The following is a 22,500-nucleotide window of genomic DNA, read 5'->3' as shown; positions in this document are numbered from 1 at the left end:
GACAACCACCAAAAGAAAGCAAATCGTAAGTTGTATTCAATAGTTCAACCACTTGGATCATTTGTTTCCTTGAGTACTAGATACTGACAACTCACTGGACGGTTGCGCTAACCCATAAATGACGTCAAAATACAAATCATAGTGATAGGCAGTAGCCATCGTTAACTTATAGATAGTATGAGCTTGGCAAAGAAACTCATAACATTGCCATCCGGAAGTATAACGGATCAACACACAAAAGTGTGTGTATCCATGAACGATTATAGTCAGGTAAATGCAGTTCAGTGTGCATTACTCATAAACCCGGATGGCAAAAAACAATAACAAAGACCTGAGTGACGTCATCTTCGAACTATCTATAGCCTGACACTAGAACTGTAGCCATCGCCTGACACTGACCAAAAAATGACGTCAAAAGACAAATCTTTGGCTACAAGTCGCAAAATAGACTCCCTATAGTTGGGACAGTTTAAATAGAATTCGTCACAAGGGTAGGCGTTTTACGCTGTGAACCATCGCTTGCATCAGACAACAAATACAAGGAGCACGAGAGGACGAGGACGGAGATATTTGAGTTGTTCCACTTTTTTATTTTTGAAAATATCAAATTAAGAAACTAGGGAGCACGCACCCGTGTAAGATAAACGCTATGAGCAAGTGTGTATGAAAGGTGCCAGACAAAGCACGAAAGAAAAATACAAGAAAAAAAAAAAAACACCCAAAAAAATTCAGTCTACATCGACTGGGGATCGAACCTCAAACCTTCTGTTTACCGGTAAAAAAATCATGAAAGAATACAAACGTGGTACTTTTTGGACCGGCGTGTACTTATTTGCATGTCCCATAACCCAAATTGTTATGGTCCCATTGATGTAATGGAAATACTCTCAAATTAACACAAAATATTGTTTATTAAAACAATGTTAAATCAGGCCCATAACTGCGTTCGGTTATCAGACCTGCAAATATTATGTGCACGTCGTTTAGGACTCAAACCTCTTTTTAAGACAAAACATTAATTCTTCACGAAGAACCCAGAAACATGTATCAAGAAAGCTTTCTTCATTTTCCTGGATTCTACATATTATACACAAAATCATCTTTTTCAATGCTTTAAAAAAAATGTTGTCTGAAAAGATCTCGAAACTATACGTATTAAGTATTTCATTTTGTCTTTATCAAAGTTGATATCTTTATATTTGTTAATTTCTATTTGGCTTAATCCCCCTAAAAGACGGTGATAATGCAATGGCTTTGATTGGATTCTTTAAAGCCACTTGGCTATAATAAAAGGGTTAAGATCTAATGAATCTGTTTTGAATCCCCTTAGTTTTTAAAGCCATCTGATAAACCTTTATCTTAATACAAACGAGATTGATGGTAAGATAAAATGAAAATGATGATCCTAACTCCAGACAGCCATTTTCCTTCCCCAAAAAATCTCATTAAAAGCCTTCTTGTTTTCTCTACGATCAATACACACTTCCAAACTGTCCTTAGGGGTTAACGCTTTTTTGAAAAATTTAACAAACAACATAAAGATACCCAGACAAAAATAAACAAAATAGAACACCTGTATGCCTATAATAATAATAATAATAACAATAATAATAATAATAATAATAATAATAATAATAATAATAATAATAATAATAATAATAATAATAATAAAATAATAATAATGACGATAATAACAATAGTAATAATAATAATAATAATAATAATAATAATAATGATAATAATAATAATAATAATAATAATAATAATAATAATAATAATAATAATAATAATAATAATAATAATAATAATAATAATAATAATAATAATAATAATGCAAAAAAAAGCAAGGAAAAATGGAAGGATGACAAATTAGTGAGTTGGCACATGTGTAAGATAAAGATCCGAAAGAGTATTTATTTAACAGTGCCAGACAAAGCAAGAAAGAAAAATACAACCAAATTTTTTCTTTGCTGCTTTGTCTGGCACTGTTTCATACACACTTTTTCTCAGATCTTAATCACTCTTCCAGACGTTTTGTCATAAAAATATATAAGGTTTTTAGAAATATAGCGGCAATTTAAACTGGTTATATTGTCAAAATTTTAACAAATATTGTGATTAATTAATATTCCAATAAATAATTATAAGTTTTGTCTTGTTAAAATTTGACGAAAATTGTATTTGCGGATAGGCATAGCTTGTGAAATTAAACCAAAATACTATTGTTACATAGTTGGAAACAATAAAATCTGAAATCACTTTCAATGTCAGCTGTGTCTCAATAATGAAACAGGGGATTAAAGGTAAATAAGTTATTGAGGAGAGAGAGAGAGAGAGAGAGAGAGAGAGAAAGAGAGAGAGAGAGAGAGAGAGAGAGAGAGAGAGAGAGAGAGAGGGGGGTTGTTCCTAGTACAAGAAATTTCTAAAGATAGAGTCATTTAACTCGTTTAGGTCTACCATTCAATTAATGTAAAATTAAACATCTATTGTAAAAGTTGACAAAAAATTGACTTCGCGAGGTTTTAAGTTTTAGATTTTTTCCCCCAAGATGATGATCATTTAAATCGATTGATACTTTCTGGCCAAATTTTTAAATACGTGTCTTTCCCGAGTACGGCAGTTAACAGGTTAACCCTCTCCTTACCGGCCATTTTCCGGATTTTCCCCAATACTTCACACCCAACCTAAACAAAAATAAATTCATTTCACTCAAACACAAAATCTGATAGTTCTTGCTAGACCCTCTATACATATTTAAAACAATGCTAAACGAGTTCTTCTACACAGTGTAAATATACTTTAATTGTAGTAAACATTTTTGTTCAAATATTATGATGTGCAAAAGAAATGAGAATGATAAAATTGTTGGCTGCATCGTAACAAAGGTGACGATTTTCCTATGGGTGGTAAGGAAGGGGTTAAATTAGATTGCCGAAGACAGTGCCAGATCCAACAATCTACGAAACCGTACAATTGGAAATGATATTTTAAAAAACCCGCCTTTGCATGTCTTGGCCCGAAAATGTTTTTTCATTTATCTATTAATAAAATGGCAAACAACTTTTGTAAAGATCTGAATAAGTGTGAATGAAACAGTGCCAGACAAGGTACGAAAGAAAAATACTAAAATATATATATAAAAAAGAGAGTAGTCCTTCAGAGCCATTCGGCCCATGGAACCGGAGTTTATCCCGGCTTCTATAGCGTGAAACGGACAATAGCAATTGCTTGCTATCCTTTGGATAGGACGCTAGTCTATGGCAAAGTACTTTCCGCCAAATCTAACAGACTCAGCAACCAATTCACTGCTGAGTGGACAGGGGAGGGGGGGGGGGGTGTGAGGGTCAGAAAAATAATCTCGACTGCACCCGGGATCGATCTCGGTCCCTTTGCGCGTGAAGCGAGTGCACTGCCAACTGAGCTATCCTCCCCCCCCCCCCCCCCCCCCCCGAAGAAAAAGAAACATCTCCAATAATGAGTCCTCTTCGACACACATTTTTAGATCTTTTTCTTACACATCTGCCAACTCACTGATATCTCAAAACTTATGTTAACGTTAATCTTACGACTTCAAAGAAAATTATCTCGGGTATAAGAGATTTGCAACTTGGGGATCAAATATCTGATTTTAGAAATGTTAACCAATTGGGGGCCATCTAGATTGACTAGCCAAATTGTAAAAAGGCATATTGTGAAGTATATCAGTTTTACTTGGTGAGAGAAACATGCGTCGAAATTAAGGGGTCCAGCGCAAGCATTTTTGTTTGCGAAAACTGTATGCCTTGGAAAAATCAAACAAACAATAGATCAACGTTTACTGATATTGTTAATATTTTCTGAGAACGGTTCACGTCGGCTGGAAAAGTCAATTGGCTTTTCCTTGGCACAGACATCGAAGTAGATATTTGTATAAGCCGTATCTACATCGTTAGTCTGTCGTGTCGTCTCTTGTTAATATTAATTTCGTCTCGCTCATACGAGGTCAAGGCTGAAAAATCGGTCTGAAATAATTCATTTCATTATTTCTCAGCTAACAATAAATGACATTGTGCAGCTCTGTGGTCTTGTGGTATATCTATGGACTCGCCTTCGGATTGAAAGGTCCAGGGTTTGAGTTCCGCTCTGAGCACGCATGGTTGGAAAAAGGCTCTTTGCTCACATTCTCTCACCGTGTTCAGATGTAAAAGGTGTACCTGGTCCATAACAGCGTTGCCATTGTCGAAAAAGTTTTTATATTGCGGATTTTAGTTCCGGAGAAGTAATTTTGTAATTTTTGAGAATGGAATTGTATTGCCAATTCAACCGGTTATATGGTTTATAAAACAAACCAGTGGCGTTTGTCAATGTAAACTGAAAGTCCGGCGCAAAGGTTCCCAATTTCAAAAGTACTGATAAATTATACAGGTAAACGCTAAGGAGAAAAACGTTTGCTCATTGTTTTAACTTTGAGTATGGATATAACAATAATAATTGATTTTAGCTCATTAAAAGTGAAAGGGTATTACTTTGTCTTTGATTAAACTTCTGGTCTTGTCTTTCACTTGCCGTCGGCATTACTTTCCTTTTTGTTAAGTAGGATAGTAACAGTCACACAACTTAAAAATGTACACGTATGTATGTATGTATATATATATATATATATATATATATATATATATATATATATATATATATATATATATATTGTATGTATGGATATACGTATGTATGTATGTATAAATTATAAAACAAAAACCATGACATAATAGTGCTCAACTTAAGTATAAAAGGAGCTATTTATAAACATTTGAAATATAATTAAGATAGCTTGACTTCTACAACGTTGTTATCGAGCGTTGCTCTCATCAGGAAGTGGAAGTGAAAGTAGATTATTGTGTTTTCGTATTTTTATAGATTCGTGTTTATGGAGGTTCGTAATTACATAAAAGGTGTTTGTTTCTATGTCTGCATGAGAAAGTTAGTTCGTTTCTTCTGTTGAGTGTTGCTTTGTTCGGTTTAGTGATGATGAAGAATTTTTCTTCCAAGCAGAGGTTGCAAATCTTAGAAGAGGGGGAGTACGACTGTGCTCTGGAGATGATTTTTCATGTGATGCTGTGTTGTATGTTTTTTTCTTTGAGGTTCCAAATGTGTTCGCTTAGTGTAGTAGAATGTCGTTTGTGTATGTTTCTGAAGGAAGATGTATGCAGGTTGTATCTGGTTTTGAATGGACACTCGGTGAGGCTAATGTATGTTTCTTGTTTTGGTGTGTCTGGTCGTGTTACTCTGGCTTGATAAATTACGTTTTGAGTCAGGCAATTGCCGTTTAGTGGGCATGTTGTCTGGGTCCTACAGTTGCATTTTTTCTCTAGGTTGTTGCTGGGCTGATCTGGCTGTGATAGTTTTCGGTTATTGTTGGATGAAATAATGTTTTGTATGTTTGGCATGCAGGTGTATCCTATTTTGATGGTGTTTTTGTTCATGATTGGGTGTAGAACGTGACCGGGAGGGAAGCATTTTTGTAGTAGATTGAAGAATTTGTTACCGATAGAAGTTGTCACATTCTTGCTGTAGGGTGGGTTGAACCATGTTATGTGCCGTTTTCTTTGTCGTTTTTTTTGTTGGGGTGGTAATGGTCTCTTCCTCATATTCTAGTTTGTAGTTATATCCACTTTTTTGTAGTGCGTTTGTGTACGGTGGGATTGCATCGTTGAATATGTTGTTGTTTGTAGAGTTGTTAGATAGTCGTTTGTTAATGCTCTCGGGATGTTTTTTTATTATAGATGGCGGATGATTGCTGTGTCTATGAACGTACAATGGGATGTTGTTGGGTTTAGAAAATGGTTGATAGGTGCCGTCGTTTAGGTTGATGGTTATGTCCAGGAAGTCGAATGTTTTTTTGTTGGCTTCGATTGTAATTTTCAGATTGTTGTCCTGGAAGATTTTGCATATTTTTTTCTTTATTAATTCTGTCTGTCTCGGTGTTTTATTGCACAATGCGAGTCCGTCGTCCCTGTATAGTCCAATGTTTATATCGAGATTTTGCATTTGAGAAAGTAGATATAGTCCGACGAGCTCGCATGTTTCTGCTCCATCGTAGCTCCCCATGGTGACATCAAAGTTTGTTGATTTTTTTGTCCATGCTGTTCCATTATTGTAAAGTGATGTATTCTTCGAGTGCAGGATAATATGTATTTCTTCTTCGGTGATGTTGTCGAAGGTTTTTGCGAACTGTAGTGCTTTGAGGAGTAGGGTTTTGGTGATTGAATGGTAGAAATTACAGATGTCAAAGATGATTGCGTTTTGTCCTTGTTTGTTTTCTGTGTTTCTGTACCAGTTGATAACTTCAGCGGTGTTTCTCCATTGGTTGAATTCGGTTTTCTTGACGATTTTGGTGTTGATTCTGTCTAAAATCTGTTTACTTATTTTTCCGATTTGTGATTTACATGGGTTTATGAGACGGCATTGTACGTTGTTGCGAAAGTTTGGTTTATGGTCTTTGATAGTGATGAAGGCGTTAGATTTTGCTGTGGTGTCTATTCTGTCACTTAGCTGTAGGTTTTCGGCGATGCTTTTGTCTTCTGCTGTAATGTCAGGTGTCGTAGGTGGTGTTTGTTTCTTGTACTCTGCTTGTATATTTTTCTCAAGTAAATGTGTGTATTCTTTAGGGGTAAGCTTGTAGAAGTTTGTGGTTTTGTCAGCGGCGACGTAAACATTGGAGTCTTGATGTATTGATCGTATGTCTTGTTGTAGTTTGTTTTGGAAGGTGTCGTTGATTTGTCTGAAAAAAACATACGACACAGCACGTGGAAAATCATCTCCAGAGCACAGTCGTACTCCCCCTCTTCTAAGATTTGCAACCTCTGCTTGGAAGAAAAATCCTTCATCATCACTAAACCGAACATAGCAACACTCAACAGAAGAAACGAACTAACTTCCTCAGGCAGACATAGAAACAAACACCTTTTATGCAATTACGAACCTCCATAAACACGAATCTATAAAAATACGAAAACACAATAATCTACTTTCACTTCCTGATGAGAGCAACGCTCGATAACAACGTTGTAGAAGTCAAACTATCTTAATTATATTTCAAATGTTTATGTATGTATGTATGTATGTATGTATGTATGTATGTATGTATGTATGTATGTATGTATGTATGTATGTATGTATGTATGTATGTATGTATGTATGTATGTATGTATGTATGTATGTATGTATGTATGTATGTATGTATGTATGTACGTACGTACGTACGTATGTATGTATGTATGTATGTATGTATGTATGTATGTATGCATGCATGCATGCATATCCTCGTATGTATATATGTGAGCAAAATTGAGCTGATTAACTTTGTCAAGTGAAAAAATAAACCGAAAGCGTTTGAAGCAGGGTTCGAACTTTAGATCTCCCGCGTCATAGTGTCTTAAACACTCAGCAACCTCGCCCACAAGATAGTTGAAAAATAACATAAATCAATATCGACACCAAACCTTAATCTTCAGAAACAGTCGATGTCCATAAACCAAACATTAACACAGAAGAACTAAAATGAATAACAGTGAATCCTAAATTCAAATCGTCTTAATAATAATATTGTCTTCTGGCATAACACGTGATCATATTGGTAAACGTGATATCGGTGGGAAATGTTGAACATTGACCGAATGCAATGCCCACAATTTATTTGGATTAAGATCAGTAAAAGTAAAACGAAGAAGAGAACGACAAACACAAGGCAGCAGCCTAAATGTAAATATCAACAGAATTCAGACACAGAGAAAAATAAATATAATAAGCGTATAACCAAAATCTAGAGGCGACTAAATGAGCCAATAAGATGGAGTGAAAGATAAAGTGAGTAAATGTGACTCATATATAAGGAAACAACACGAAACAAACGACGTTTCGGCCTTTGACCTTCTTTATGTAAACAGGAAATATTATGTTATGTATTCGTATATGTTGAGCAAATCAAAAATCATTTTCACTTTGGAGAGTTTTTGCCAAGATGTGGATCATTTTAATCCGTATATATTTAAAGGACGGTTTTTCTGGTCAAAATGATAAATATGTTGTTATTCAGAATACAGCGGTGGCGGGTAAGGATAAACCCAGAGCATAACATTTTCATGTCAAACTCAACATGAACAATTTGAGTAAAAATAAATAACTTTAATGATGTTTTATCTCTTCAAAAAAAAAATCTTGAGCTTTTATACAGCGCAATATCCACTAAACGTGGTCAAAGCGCTTAACAAAGGGTCCCTGACCAACAGCAACACGTAACATGTAGAACAAGATATGACGTCTGTTAGGCGATATTACAATTTTTTTTTCCGCTGTTAACGACCAGGTACTCATTTTACACATGAGTACGGTAAGAGAATGTGAGTAAAGAGCCTTTTCCCAGGACTCAACTATGCGCCGAGCGAGGCTCGCTCCCAGGACCTTCCGATCCGAAAGAGAGTGTCATACCACAAGACCACATAGCAGCACTGCCAACTCTGATCATTTCAATTCAAAATTCAACTTTCTCCATCTTGTGCATTCTTTCATAATACCAGATTGATGCGAAGGGTTACATATATAAGACTGCCGTACTCTGCAAAAACACACACTCACATTTTTGTGATTTTGGCCAGAAAACTCGTCCTTCAAATATTGAGAGATTAAAATGACCCTCATGTTTATAAATACCCTTAAACCTGGGACCTCAAGGAATTCTCAGTTTTGAGATACTTTTAACTGGATGAGGGTTATTTTAATCGATCAATATTTGAAGGACGAGTTTTTGGCCATGATTTCAATAATGTGTTAATTCAGAGTACGGAAGAATGAGTATAAATGAGTTTATTTTGAGACAAAATGTGATCTGCCTAAAAGCTGGTTGAATGTATTTTCTCTATCTAAATGTAAAAAACCATAAGGAATTCTCAAGCTGGGGATATTTTTGACATGACGAGGGTCATTTTAGTCGATCAATATTTGAAGGACGAGTTTTCTGGCCATATTTTATTAGTTTTTTTTTGGTCAGAGTACGGAAGAATGAATATGAACATTAAAGGAAAAGAGCTTTATATAGCGCAATATCCACTAAATGTGCTCAAAGCGCTTTACAAGGGGTCCCTGGTCAACAGCAACATTTAACATGTAGGACGGGACATGAATATCAGTCAGGCACTCACCACGTCAATAATCTGCTGGAGGATAATCTCGAAAGTCACTGTGATTGGTTGTGTCTCATCCGAGATGGGACGCTCGTGTTTGTTGTATCCTGAGTGGTTGAAAAGCTTGTTAAAAATTCCTTGTTCAAATTGTCCTTGGTGACTATCTGTAAGGCAGAAATGTATTTAGATTTACCTAGTCTTAAATAATAAAATAAAGGAGAATTCGCGAATACCTCATTCAATTGTATGAATGTATGTATCATGAGATTGACCTGGGTTCTTCTGATTAAAAAAAAATCGATTACAAAATTACCAGAGGAGAGCGGTATCAGATCTTTATTGACAGATACAAAAACTAGCATAAGGGGAAAGTTTTATTATATTAATAGAATTGAAAAAGTGTAGATCATGGTACGCCATTCATCTCTCTGATAAGATAACCTCAGAAAACTAATCTTACTCTTCTCTTTCTTTGTCAATCAGCTGTTCAAACTATTCAAATATGTTTTTCTTGGTCTACCTTTACTCTTTTTACCTTCTTTTTTTCCTGTGAGAGCAAGATGTTCAATACATTTATGTTGATTTAGGTGCCCTAAAAATTGCATTGGTCTTTTTCTTATTGTACGAATTAGTAACCTTTTAGTTTCAGCTTGCTCTAATACTTGTTCATTAGTTTTCTTCTCTGTCCATGAGATTTTTAACATCCTTCTAAGAAACCAAATTTCTGCTGCCTCCAGTTTCTTTCTAATGTCTTATGTAATTGTTCAACTTTCACAGCCATATAATAATACTGACCAGACATAGGCCTTCAAAACCCTGTGTTTTTTTTTTTTTTGTCATTGAGATATTGTGTTTTAATAAAAAATTAGAATCATTTTATTAAAACTATCTTTAGCTATTGCAACTCTCTCTCTCTCTCTCTCTCTCTCTCTCTCTCACTAACTCTCTCTCTCTCCCTCTCTCTCTCTCTCTCTCTCTCTATATATATATATATATATATATATATATATATATATATATATATCCATTTAGAACATTATATAATACAAAATAACTTCTCTTCCCATAAATTGTGAGTTTGTCATATTAAAGGCAATTGAAAATAGAAATTGTTGAGCGCATCAAACATGGCAAAATCCTTGGAGAAAACCTCATATTTATTATAAAACGTAAAGTTATTGATTCATTTCCAAGTCTCAAAATATAAAAGAAGGAACAATGGCCCAAATATCCTCAGACTGGTAACAATGGACCGTCCGCAGAATGATGAAAACACCCCGAAGACAGATTTTTTCCTGATTCATTTTGTCAACAAGTATTGTTGTGGCTATAGGATTTGAATTAGTTCTCAATGGATGTTTTCTATTTAATTCTTTTGACGTTCGTTTAAATTTCATCTGCTTCAAAATGATAATTCTAATCGATAATGTAGTCTAAAAGTTTTTCTGTGTTATCTGTCTAAAGCTATTAGCTAATAGTCTCTCGACGAAGGGATGGAATAGGGACGATATAAAAAATGCAAATTAAGACAAACTTTGAAATATAGATAGTGCAAGAAAACGCAGACAGAAAAATATTGTAAGCATTATCTATAAATAAAGGAAGTCTTGCTACTCTCAGCAATGATCAAACTCTAGGTATTCACCCTGTATCGTTTTATTCAATTCTCATTAACCATTTATAGATGTGTAAGTCACATGATTGTTTTGTCGATATTTACAAAACGATTAACGGTGATTGTTAACAGATAATTTAGATCTTTAATCAACGATTTCCTTAAAGAAGAAACCACCAATTTTGGGTCAAAATCCATCTTTGCCTTTGTGTTTGGTGACGTATCTATCAATCAAAAATGACACTCAAATTGTCAGAAATTGTATCAAACCCGAGACTTCAAAGAAATATCAAATGTGATATTTCAAAGCATGTCAGTTTTTATACTATTTTACGAATCGAGTATCATTATACTCGGTCGATATTTGACGTAAACGACGTTTGTCTTTAAAAGTTTTATTTTCCTTGTCAAGTTAAGTTGAAATCTGTACTTAATGCTACCTGTTTGAAATGCGATTGCCAATCTATATAAACTCGATACAAACACAGTAATCGGAACCGAATTAAAAAAGAGCAAAAGTAGTCTTTAGAGCCGGAGTCTATCCCGGTTTCTATAGCTTTAACGAACAATATCAATGCTTGCTGCCCTAAATGGGATGGTAGTCTATCGCAAAGTACTTTTCGGCAGACCGAACAGATCCAGCTACCCAATCATGCAGGGTGAACAAAGGGTCAGAAAAAGTTTCGACTTTACCCGGTATCGATCTCGGTCCCATTGCGTATTAAGCGAGTGCTATACCAACTGAGCTATCGGGACCAAAAAGAAAGAGCAAAGGGATCCAATGCTGCATGTCATTTTGAAAGAGTTGGGGGGGGGGGGGGGGAGATGGCGGTGAAGGTGATAACTTACCTCTGACCAGGATTGAAAGGAGGCTCAGAATGGTGAGACGAGACCAACCCTCCATCGGGACACATCAAATTGGTCAACTTCTCAGTAATCTATGGGAAAGATACACAAAACGACATTGTCAGTTTTATTAACAATCTGGAAGTTATAATATAGAATTCAATGATTGGGGACAAAAAGCAAGATAAGGGTGATCTATATTGAAAAAAAAAACAAACCCAAAACAAACTGGCCCATATTTGACGCATCTACAGGTCTGATCTTGACCGTTGCCGCAGCTCTAATGTATTTTCAACGATAGTGTAATTATTGAAATGAGTAAGTGTCTGTGGGTAAAGTATTTTTTTTTACAAAATTTGTTTGCACGCGCCACACACACAAACACTGAGAAAGGAGGAAACAGAGAATTCGAATGAAAGAAAGAAAGAAAGAATGAGAAAGAAAGGAAGAAAGAAAGAAAGAAAGAGAGAGAGAGAGAGAGAGAGAGAGAAGAGAGATAGAAAGAGAGATAGATAGATAATTTGATTTATAGACACACACATACACACACACGCACACACACACACACACACACACAGAGAGAGAGAGAGAGAGAGAGAGAGAGATGAATAATTTGATTTATAGACAAACACACACATACAGAGAGAGAGAGAGAGAGAGAGAGAGAGAGAGAGAGAGAGAGAGAGAGAGAGAGAGAGAGAGAGATAGATAGATATATAGATAGATAATTTGATTTATAGATACACACACATACATAGAGAGAAGAGAGAAGAGAGAGAGAGAGAGAGTGAGAGAGAGAGAGAAAGATAGATAATTTGATTTATAGACACACACACAAACACAAACACACGCATACACAGAGACACACACACACACACACACAGAGAGAGAGAGAGAGAGAGAGAGAGAGAGAGAGAGAGAGAGAGAGAGAGAGAGAGAGAGAGAGCGTGCAAATGTTTGTTTTGTTTTAGCGTCTTCCAGGTTGTCGTAAATTGCTGTCGTACAAGCCATTTTTTAAATATCATTATCAAAGAGTTCATTAATACAGACATCATCACAGCAACCCACGCCAAAGACAGTCTTTCTAATGATGTCTCTGTTGCCAATGTCTGTTCATTCATTGTGTTTTCCCGCTATTATTCCAAACCTTATGAAGGCAAAGTATGCGTAATGACATGGACTCTTTAATCAAGATACAAACACGCACACAATACGCGTGCCTGGCGCGCACACACTCAAACACATACACACAATAAACTTGCACATGGCTCTCCGAGGCAGGAGTCGAATATTGTTGAGAATAATTAATGAATATAACAACTTTTATACACACAAACATACACACACACAATACATATATATATATATATATATATATATATATATATATATATATATATATATATATATATATATATATATATATATATATATATATATGCTGCCGTTTGCAATGTTAACCAAATAACACATACTGTGTTCTTTAATAAAACGGCATCATCATCATCATCATTGCCTTTTTCACCTGGGTCAGGGTATAGGCCACAGAGAGTTTCCATCCTTCTCTATCCTGAGCTAACTTTTTTTTTTTATCTCATTCCAGGTTTTACCACTTCTCTGTATATCAGCTTCTTTAATTCTTCTCCATGTTTCTCGTGGCCTTCCCCTTGATCTTCTGCCCTGAGGGTTCAAGTCCAATACTTTCTTTGTTATAGTTGAGTCATTCTTTCTAAGCGTGTGTCCAATCCACCTCCATCGTCTTCTTCCTATTTCCTCTCCCATTGGTTTCTACTGTGTTCTTTTCCATACTTCTTCATTTTTTATTCTATCCATCCATTTTATTCTGAGTAGCTTACGCATGCACCTGTTTACGAAAATCTGTACCCTCCTTATACATGCCTGTGATGCGTTCCAAGTTTCACATCCATACAGTAGGACAGACTTTACGTTTAAGTTGAAAAGTCTTACTTTCATAACCTACGTTATCCTGTCCCACTTTTGCATTAGCATCGCCCATCAATATGTTGATGTCTTTCCTTGGCAACTTGTCAATGACTTGTAGCAGACTATAAAATGTATCTTTGTCCTCATCTGTTGCATCATTTGTTGGGGCATAGATCTGTACAATGTTCATGCTGATCTTCTTACTCCGTGTTGTAAAGGACGACATGATGATCCTTTCTCCATGTTGTTCCCATCCTCTCAGTGACTTCTGAGCAAACGTGCTTAGAATTATTCCTACTCCCTGTGTATGAATCTTGGCTTTCAAAGTGTAAGTTAAAGGTTCAAATCTAATGCCGAGTTCATAGTTTACAGTATGTCACCAAACTCAGGTGTAAAAATGTACCGGGAGGTAAACAGGTTGTTCTTGTCTACAAACCGTACAAGCCGCATTACAGGTCTGTTCATGTTCAATGTTGTCGATGGCCATTCATCTCTTTTTAAAAAGCGCTTTGAGCACATTTCGTGGATATTGGTCTATAATATTAGCTCACGTTGATCCTTCTGCAACTACAAATAACTAAATACCTGAGTCGAGTGGGGTATGATAATATGTACCTAACGTGCCCTATCCACTTGTGACAAGCACTTAAATATATTATACTTCACGTTCTTGGTCATTGATTTTATATCCGACGTTGTGTTTTTGAAACGTTATCCAAAAATATATACTCAAAACTAATTATTTAGAAAAAAAGGACAAAATTCCCTCTCATCAATTTCTCTGGGTTAAATAATGAAAAATAACCCAAAATACTGACGATCTAGCAACGGAATTATAGTAGGTAAAGCTTTTTAAAATGTCGAAAACGTGTGGACAATGTTGATACTCTGTCGACACATTTTTTTAACCTTTTGTAAACTATTTATTCTATTCTAGTATTTCGCTCTTATTTGGTTTATTTTACATTATTTAACTGATAGAAACTGACGAAAACGAATTTTTCCCAGTTTCAGAAAATAATTTTTTATTGGAGTCTTTTTATGGCGAACGTCACAAGAACGACCGTTTAGCATAGTCTCACCCCCCCCCCCCCCCCCCCCCCCATCCGAAAAAACACACAAAAAGAAACAAAAAACCCCAAAAACAAAAAACAAAAAAAACTTCATCCGTATAGACACTCACTACTTAAAACCATTAACGATCTGTCCATACCTAAATATAACGATTAAACGTATAAAATTACCAGCATATCTCGTTCAGATCTACCCACGAACAGATACTTGAAAGGTCTTCAATCTACTTATTGTATATCCGATCCTTTAGGAGATTGTATGAAGATGAAAGACCAAGCAATAAGTAAAGTATATTGTGACTATTGGTCAGTTACTGCCAGAGTACCTGGGCGATAGGTCACTTCATATGAGGCCATTTTCATGATGGTAATGGTCATTAATAACTAAAAATGGTGATATTATGGCTGCTGCTAGGGTTAATAATAATAAAGTAGTAGTAGTAGTAGTAGTAGTAGTAGTAGTAGTAGTAGTAGTAGTAGTAGTAGTAGTAGTAGTAGTAGTAGTAGTGGTAGTCGTGGTAGTGTGACGAACGATTTTCTTTCACTGCGTGTTTCTTTATCATTCGTCAGGGTCTCATTCAAAACCACTTCAAACCTAGTGGGCGAGACATATTTGCCAAGGCAGATTAACACCTCCAGTTAAGATACTCAAAACGTGGAAGTCTTTCCTCCAATAAAGCTCTAAAATTTGCTAACGGGAAAAAATTGGTCAATAGGTGGGAAACCTTCCCATTGTATAACGGAACACTCACTTTCAGCTTAAGGCTTATTTACCTGTTCAAGTTGTCTGCCCATTGTATCCATACCTCCTGCTAATTACCTTTCCCAAACAAGACTCCAACGTGCATATGCCCTGAGGTTCTTGTCTCGTTCAAGAGTAGCTAAAATTGCAATTAAGGCCTAGCTCTCCGGTAATTCTCCGTTACTCCGTATTAATCAAAGCATATGAATATCATTGGCGATCTTAAACAGTAACATTCTTCTCATTGACTATTTCCATAATCCCAACGCATCATCTCAATTCACAAAATCAAATTCATCTCTGAACTGAATCACACACACGCGAAGAAGCCCAAGAAAGAAGAGCTATCCCTCCAATTTCAAACGTGTAAAAGTGTTTTCTTCCCTCGGCTGGAGGTAAAATGAATTATTGGTTAACATTCAAAGTGGAATGAGATATTACTGTGAATTCAATTTAATATATTATTAATATTATAGTTTGTGTATATATTTTAATTGTGCTATTCCATGGATGTTCGTAAGTTGGAATACCTGTACAAAACTATATCTATATGTATCTTATACAATAGTTAACATTTGTTTATGATCTATGCTATTATTTCATTTATATTCAATATGTATATTGCTTGAATGTCTGTACCCTACCGCCAATCGCCGGCCACACATCATAACCTCAATTATGATTAATAAAAATAAATAAAGAAATACCAGGGACACAACCCTGTTAAATTCTCATCATGTAAGATAGCTCGACTGTCAGTTGATGTTTGATACAAATATAGTAACTACCATTGTCATGGAGTTACTGCTTTCCTTGCCTTTGTCGGCAAATAAAGACTATTATGATGTGTCGCTCAAGGACGATCCGGTGGCGAAAGAAAAACTCGATTGGCTCTAAGACCTGTTGTTTTAATTATTAATTGACGATTCTTGTCCTTGAAGCACCAGCCCGTGCCGAATCCCTGCCTCCCAGTCCTTGCATAATGGTAAACCCCTGATGTCAGTCGCTAACTACAACACACTGTTGTGAAGTCCAGAAAACCCTGCAAGCAGGAGCCAACCCTGGAACTAGCTGATACATTTGCCTCAATCAAGCAAGCCGGCAGGATAAAGATAAGCCAAACGGGCTTATACCATTTTCAAATGTATTTCCACAGACACAGCTAGATGATTAGAAACTAACTCAATTAATCAATCGTAAATGAATCAATAAATAAACCAATAGATAAATAAATAATAAATTAGATTCACTCGATTAGAGCTATTCTTCCTGATATTAAATAAATACTTATTCTTTCTATATTTTCCTGTAACAATCTAATTAAACTTCATGTATAGAATTGTTATTATTGTATTGGGCGTTACTATTGTCTTGACTCACTTGTTATTAATGCAATTAAGTTATAAGGGACCCTAAGGCAATTCTTAATCACCGCTAGATTAAACCTGGGCCGTTTGTGGTATAGGTTGAGTGGCGCAGCTGGTAACGAGAGCCATAGCGCGCATACTAGTTCGAATCCAGACCATTGAGCTATCGGTTGGACTCGATCCCACAAAAATAACACGCAACCCGCCACAGGTAGTGGTAGTAGTAGTAGTAGTAGTAGTTTTAGTAGTAGTAGTAGTAGTAGTAGTAGTAGTAGTAGTAGTAGTAGTAGTAGTAGTAGTAGTAGTAGTAGAAGCATTAGCAGTAGCAGTGGTTATAGTAATAATAACAATAACAGTAGTAGTAGTAGTAATAGTAGTAGTAGTAGTAGTAGTAGTAGTAGAAGTAGTAGTAGTAGTAGTAGTAGTAGGAGTAATAGTAGTAATGGTAGTAGTAGTAGTAGTAGTAGTAGTAGTAGTAGTAGTAGTAGTAGTAGTAGTAGTAGTAGTAGTAGTAGTAGTAGTAGTTGTTGTTGTTGTTGCTGTTGTAGGAATAGTAGGTAATGATAAAATTATGATAATAATAGCAATAACATTAGGGGCAATTCAATCATTCAGCAGCCTTACGAATACCGAGTCATTGGATAAATATAATAATCATTTTCATTTAATTTTGAAACTTTCTCATGAGTAAATACATTAGGTTATCATAATATTAGATATACTTTCATATGAAAGAATATTCCTTAAGAGAATGGCAGAAAGCTTTTACCACGGGAATGAAAATATCAAAAAAACTATCACAGATATCCAATATTGTTCCAATATCGTATTAGTCTTGATTAGGAAGGAATTCATAAATATCCTCTACGTTAAAATATCCTATTATTTCTTCAAGTCCTCCATCTAAGTGTGTTTGTGCTTCAATTGACGGCAAAACGTGCCGAGGCATTCATATTGATATATTTTTGCCACTTTAGATAGAATTTCTATAGAAATGGTTATTATTTCTTGACCTCCGAGTTTCCTTCCACGGCACCGAATAATGTACTTTAGGATTCAACTATTGCATCATTCAATGTTTAAGCATGAATCCGCTGTTACACATTTGTCTGAGTTCTATAATATATAACTGTTTATTTTTCTAATGTTTAAGATCATAATTCGGCTTATGGATAGAAAGATGGATAGATTTATTGATAAATCGGCCGACAGCGATATAGACAGATAAATAATGCAGATCAGCAGCTTAATAGACAGATAGATGGATAGATAGGCAGATAGATGGATAGATAGAAAGATTAATAGATGGATAAATAGAAAAAGAGTGAATCTACATAATTTTGAGGAATACTGCCATATCAACCAATCAATATATTTTCTATCTATCTATCTATCTTTCTATCTATCTATCTATCTATCTATCTATCTATCTATCTATCTATCTATCTATCTATCTATCTATCTATCTATCTATCTATCTATCTATCTAATTATTTATTTATCTATCTATCAACCTACCTATCTATCTATATATTTATCCATCGATCTATCTATCTATCTGTCTATCTAAATATCTGTCAGACTATCTATCTATCTTTATCTATCTATCATCTATCTATCTATCTATCTATCTATCTATCTATCTATATATATATATATATATATCTAACTACCATCTATCTATCTATCTATCTATCTATCTATCTATCTATCTATCTATCTATCTATCTATCTATCTATCTATCTATCTATCTATATATCTATCTATCTCGCTAGCTAACTAGCTAGCTATATCCCTCTACCTATTTACAATTTATCTATCTCTCTTTTTCTCTTAATGGCTCTTCCCTCATGTCCAAGAGATTTTTAGATGTTTCATTTCTATTCGGAATTCATTTTTATTGGAGACCTCTTTTTCTCTCCTTTGTTATCCTCTACCATCGCCTCTGGCGTGTCATTCAATGTTTAGACATGATTCCACTGTTACACATTTGTCTGAGTTCTATCATATATAACTGTTTAATTTTCTAATGTTTAAGATCAGAATTCGGCTTATGAATAGAAAGATGGATAGATTTATGGATAAATCGACCGACAGACATATAGACAGATAAATAATGCTGATCAGCAGCTTAATAGATAGATAGATAGATAGATAGATAGATAGATAGATAGATAGATAGATAGATAGATAGATAGATAGATAGATAGATAGATAGATAGATAGATAGATGGATAGATAGATATATTAATAGATGGCTAAATAGAAAGAGAAGTAGTCTACATAAACGTACAGATATTAATCAATCAATTTATTTTTCTATCCATCCATCCATCTATCTATCTATCTATCTATCTATCTATATATCTATCTATCTATCTATCTATCTATCTATCTATCCATTTTATCTATATATTTATCTATCTATCTGACTATCTGTCTGTCTGTCTATCTATCTAGTTATATAAGCTCCAGTTCTACTGTCCTGTTGAGCACTTTATTTTAACCAGAAATGAACCTCGTAAGTACCAATTTTGATTATTCGACAAAGAACATCCCGATCCCGACAAGCAAACAATACCTAAAATCTCTAATCAACAAAACCGAAAAATTTATAAGAAACACCAGATGGCGAGCTTTTTTCTACCTAAACCCTGACCAAACGGTTAAAAATAAAGAAACTTTTGGATTTAGATCTACCAGACCAGTTTATAAATAGCTCCTTTTATTCTAAAGTTGAGCACTATTATTTCATGGTTTTTGTTTTATAATTTATATCTAGTTATATATCTATATAAATCTATATATCTGTCATTTATCTATCTATCTATCTATCTATCTATCTATCTATCTATCTATCTATCTATCTATCTATCTATCTATCTATCTATCTATCTATCTATCTATCTATCTATCTATCTATCTATCTATCTATCTAGCTAGCTAGCTCGCTAGCTGTATCCCTCAACCTATTTAATATGTACCTATCTCTCTTTTTATCTTAATGTCTCTTCTCTCTCTCTCTCTCTCTCTCTCTCTCTCTCTCTCTCTCTCTCTCTCTCTCTCTCTTTCTCTCTCTCTCCCCCCCCCCCCCGTGTCCAATATATTTTTAGATGTTACATTTCTTTTGCGAGCATGATGTTCTGAATTTATTTTTATTGGAGACCTTTCTCTCTCCCCCCCCCCCCCCACCCCCTCCTTCTCCCCTCCCCTTTGTTATTCTCTACCACCGCCTCTGGCGTATTTTTGCAAGGTCTTTGGGTGCCAGTGTAACTTTTGCACACATTTTCAAGCACTATACGTCCATGTCTGTTGTTGGATTCAATCCATTACAAGCTCGAAGACATTGTTTTTTTTTTAAAGTTCTTTCGAGTGCTTTTAACGTTTTTTACATCTTAGTCCGAAAACAACAGAGTTGAAATATTCAGGGGAAAAAATTCATTTTTTCAGTTTTCCTATAAAACTAATTAGTCAGTTTTGATCTATTTTAAAAACCTTTCAGTGCGTTTGAAATCTTATTATAAACTTTATAATGATTTCACACAAATTCCGATTTGACTGCAATAAAACAAGAATACTAACAATACACTTTGAGAACTTATATTATTATCTCATGTAATGTCATCAAAAGAATGCTGACAAATTGGGCCATAATCCTTACCTATTTCATTGCAATGCACAGAGATCACGATTGACCCAGCCGTATCATGTCTCGCTTTATTACGTAATTAACCAACCTTTGTTAAACCGCAATGCGACACAGAATATATTGAACGTATCAATAACGCCCAACATAACACAGACAGAGTCTATTATTATATGGCCCAACACAGAGAGGTAATAGAAATATTTTTGGTATGTTTTTGATATTTGTAGGAAATGATTTCAGAAAAGAACAATGCTGATTGCTATGAAGTATTATATAAAATAAAACAATGAAGGACATACTTTCCTTTACATAAGACAGGACTAAAAATGGGTTTCTTTTGAATGACGTAGGCTTAGAAGTATAATAGTAATGATTAAGTACAAGTAAGAAGTCATCTCTCAATAACAAACTTTTTGTTCTTTGCGGGGCAGGGGATGGTGTTGATGATGATAATGACGTTGATGATGAAACTGATGATTATGATCACGACGACGACGATTACGATGATGATGATTATGATGATGATGATGATGATGATGATGATGACGATGGTGATGATGATGATGATGATGATGATGATGATGATGATGATGATGATGATGATGATGACGATGGTGATGATGATGATGATGATGATGATGATGATGATGATGATGATGATGATGATGGTGACAAGGATGATAAAAATAATGACGATGATGACAATGAGGATGGTAATGATCATGGTGATAATACGGTCAAAATAATTATGATGATTATAATTGTAAATAAATTGTAAAAAATAAAGTATAACGGGAGTCAAATTGGGGAGACTTAGGTGATTGGCTAGTTTCGAAAGACAGGCATCGATCAATGATCTATGAAGAACCTTGCCACAACCCTAGTCAAACACAATAACATGATTTCATATAGTTGGAGTCAGGACTTGATCTTCCGGGTCACTGGTATAGATTGACCTTACTTTCGCTTCATTAGTCGCATGGGTTGGTAGGATGGTAATAATTAATTGCCACACTGAAGGACCTGACTAACATGATTTTCCATCTGTTACGTGTTCCATGAACGATTTATGGTTAAATATTATTATGAGAACAAAACCGTCTCTGATTACGAGAAGTACGTAAGTAAGTTCACAAGTGGTCTTTTTTGTTGTTGTCGGGTTGCAATGTTGCTGTGTAGGGGTACAAAGGTTATGATCTTTTCTCGTACCCGGGAGGCATCGAGTTCGATTCTCCAGCCGTATTGTAGACTGTGAACAAGTCACCTCTCATTGTGGCGTTTCCCTACGACTGACGCCTGAGTTATTCCTATCTTTCATTGAAATAGTCTCTTAGTAAACTTTCTCCTCAGTGCTGAATGAACGGAATATTATTTCATACAAGAGATTTCTAAAGGCATATTCTTAAAATTGATATTTCTCTCGACTGGTCTCAAAACAAATAACGTTTCCAACCAATGAACAGAATGGACAGCTTCCCCCTCCTCCGACCCCCCCCCCCCCCCCCCCCCCCCCCCCCCCCCCAAGGAAAACCAGAATGTGATTACTGATAAGCTGTTAAAGGTCCCCCATGTGTCTAAGTAAAATACCCACTGTTCTACCGCTTGATCAATAGAACCAACACAGAAAATTATACATGGTTCAAAGTTGACGTCACTCAGGTCTTTGTTATTGTTTTTTTGCCATCCGCGTTTATTAGTAGTTCTCACTAAACTGTATTTACCAGACTATATACGATCATGATTGAACACAGTTTTGTGTGTTGGCCAGTTATACTTCCGGATGACAATGTTGTGAACTTCTTAGCCAAGCACACACTATCTCTGTGACCATCAAGAACACAGAGCGAGCGAGAGAGGTAGATTTGCGTCTGTTTTATCTATGATAATGCATGGCTACCTTCGTCCTTGCCAGTCAGTCATTTGAATAAAATCAACGTTAACCTCGTTCCATTTGGTATGTGTTATTAATACAGCAACGTGAGGTAATGTTGGCACTAACGCATCATCGGATTAGCATCGTGGAATAATTTGTCATGACTGGAATTTACACAGGAATCGGGTTGTATTCTTTAAGAGAGATTAAGCGTTAATACATACGTGATCAGATC

General features: G+C 35.3%; 1 protein-coding gene across 3 annotated transcripts in view; it reads right to left on the bottom strand.

Moving 5' to 3' along the window:
* The window catches only part of LOC144964941 (neuronal acetylcholine receptor subunit alpha-7-like), a 154,852-nt gene that overhangs the window by 52,115 nt on the left and 80,237 nt on the right, over window positions 1-22,500 (bottom strand). For all 3 annotated transcript variants that reach the window (XM_078899745.1, XM_078899744.1, XM_078899746.1), the window contains exons 2-3: window positions 11,620-11,708; window positions 9,174-9,319 (exon numbers count right to left, since the gene is read on the bottom strand). In XM_078899745.1, the coding sequence (XP_078755871.1) occupies window positions 9,174-9,319; window positions 11,620-11,674 (201 nt within the window). In that variant the 5' untranslated portion in view covers window positions 11,675-11,708. The remainder of the gene's footprint in view (window positions 1-9,173; window positions 9,320-11,619; window positions 11,709-22,500) is intronic.

This window comes from Berghia stephanieae, chromosome 2 (genome assembly GCF_034508935.2).
Source record: "Berghia stephanieae isolate SIO BIC M18660-M18661 chromosome 2, UCSD_Bste_1.3, whole genome shotgun sequence".
Lineage (NCBI taxonomy): Eukaryota > Metazoa > Mollusca > Gastropoda > Nudibranchia > Aeolidiidae > Berghia > Berghia stephanieae.
Note: the sequence above shows the minus strand (reverse complement) of the source record. Positions and strands in the feature narration are given on the sequence as shown.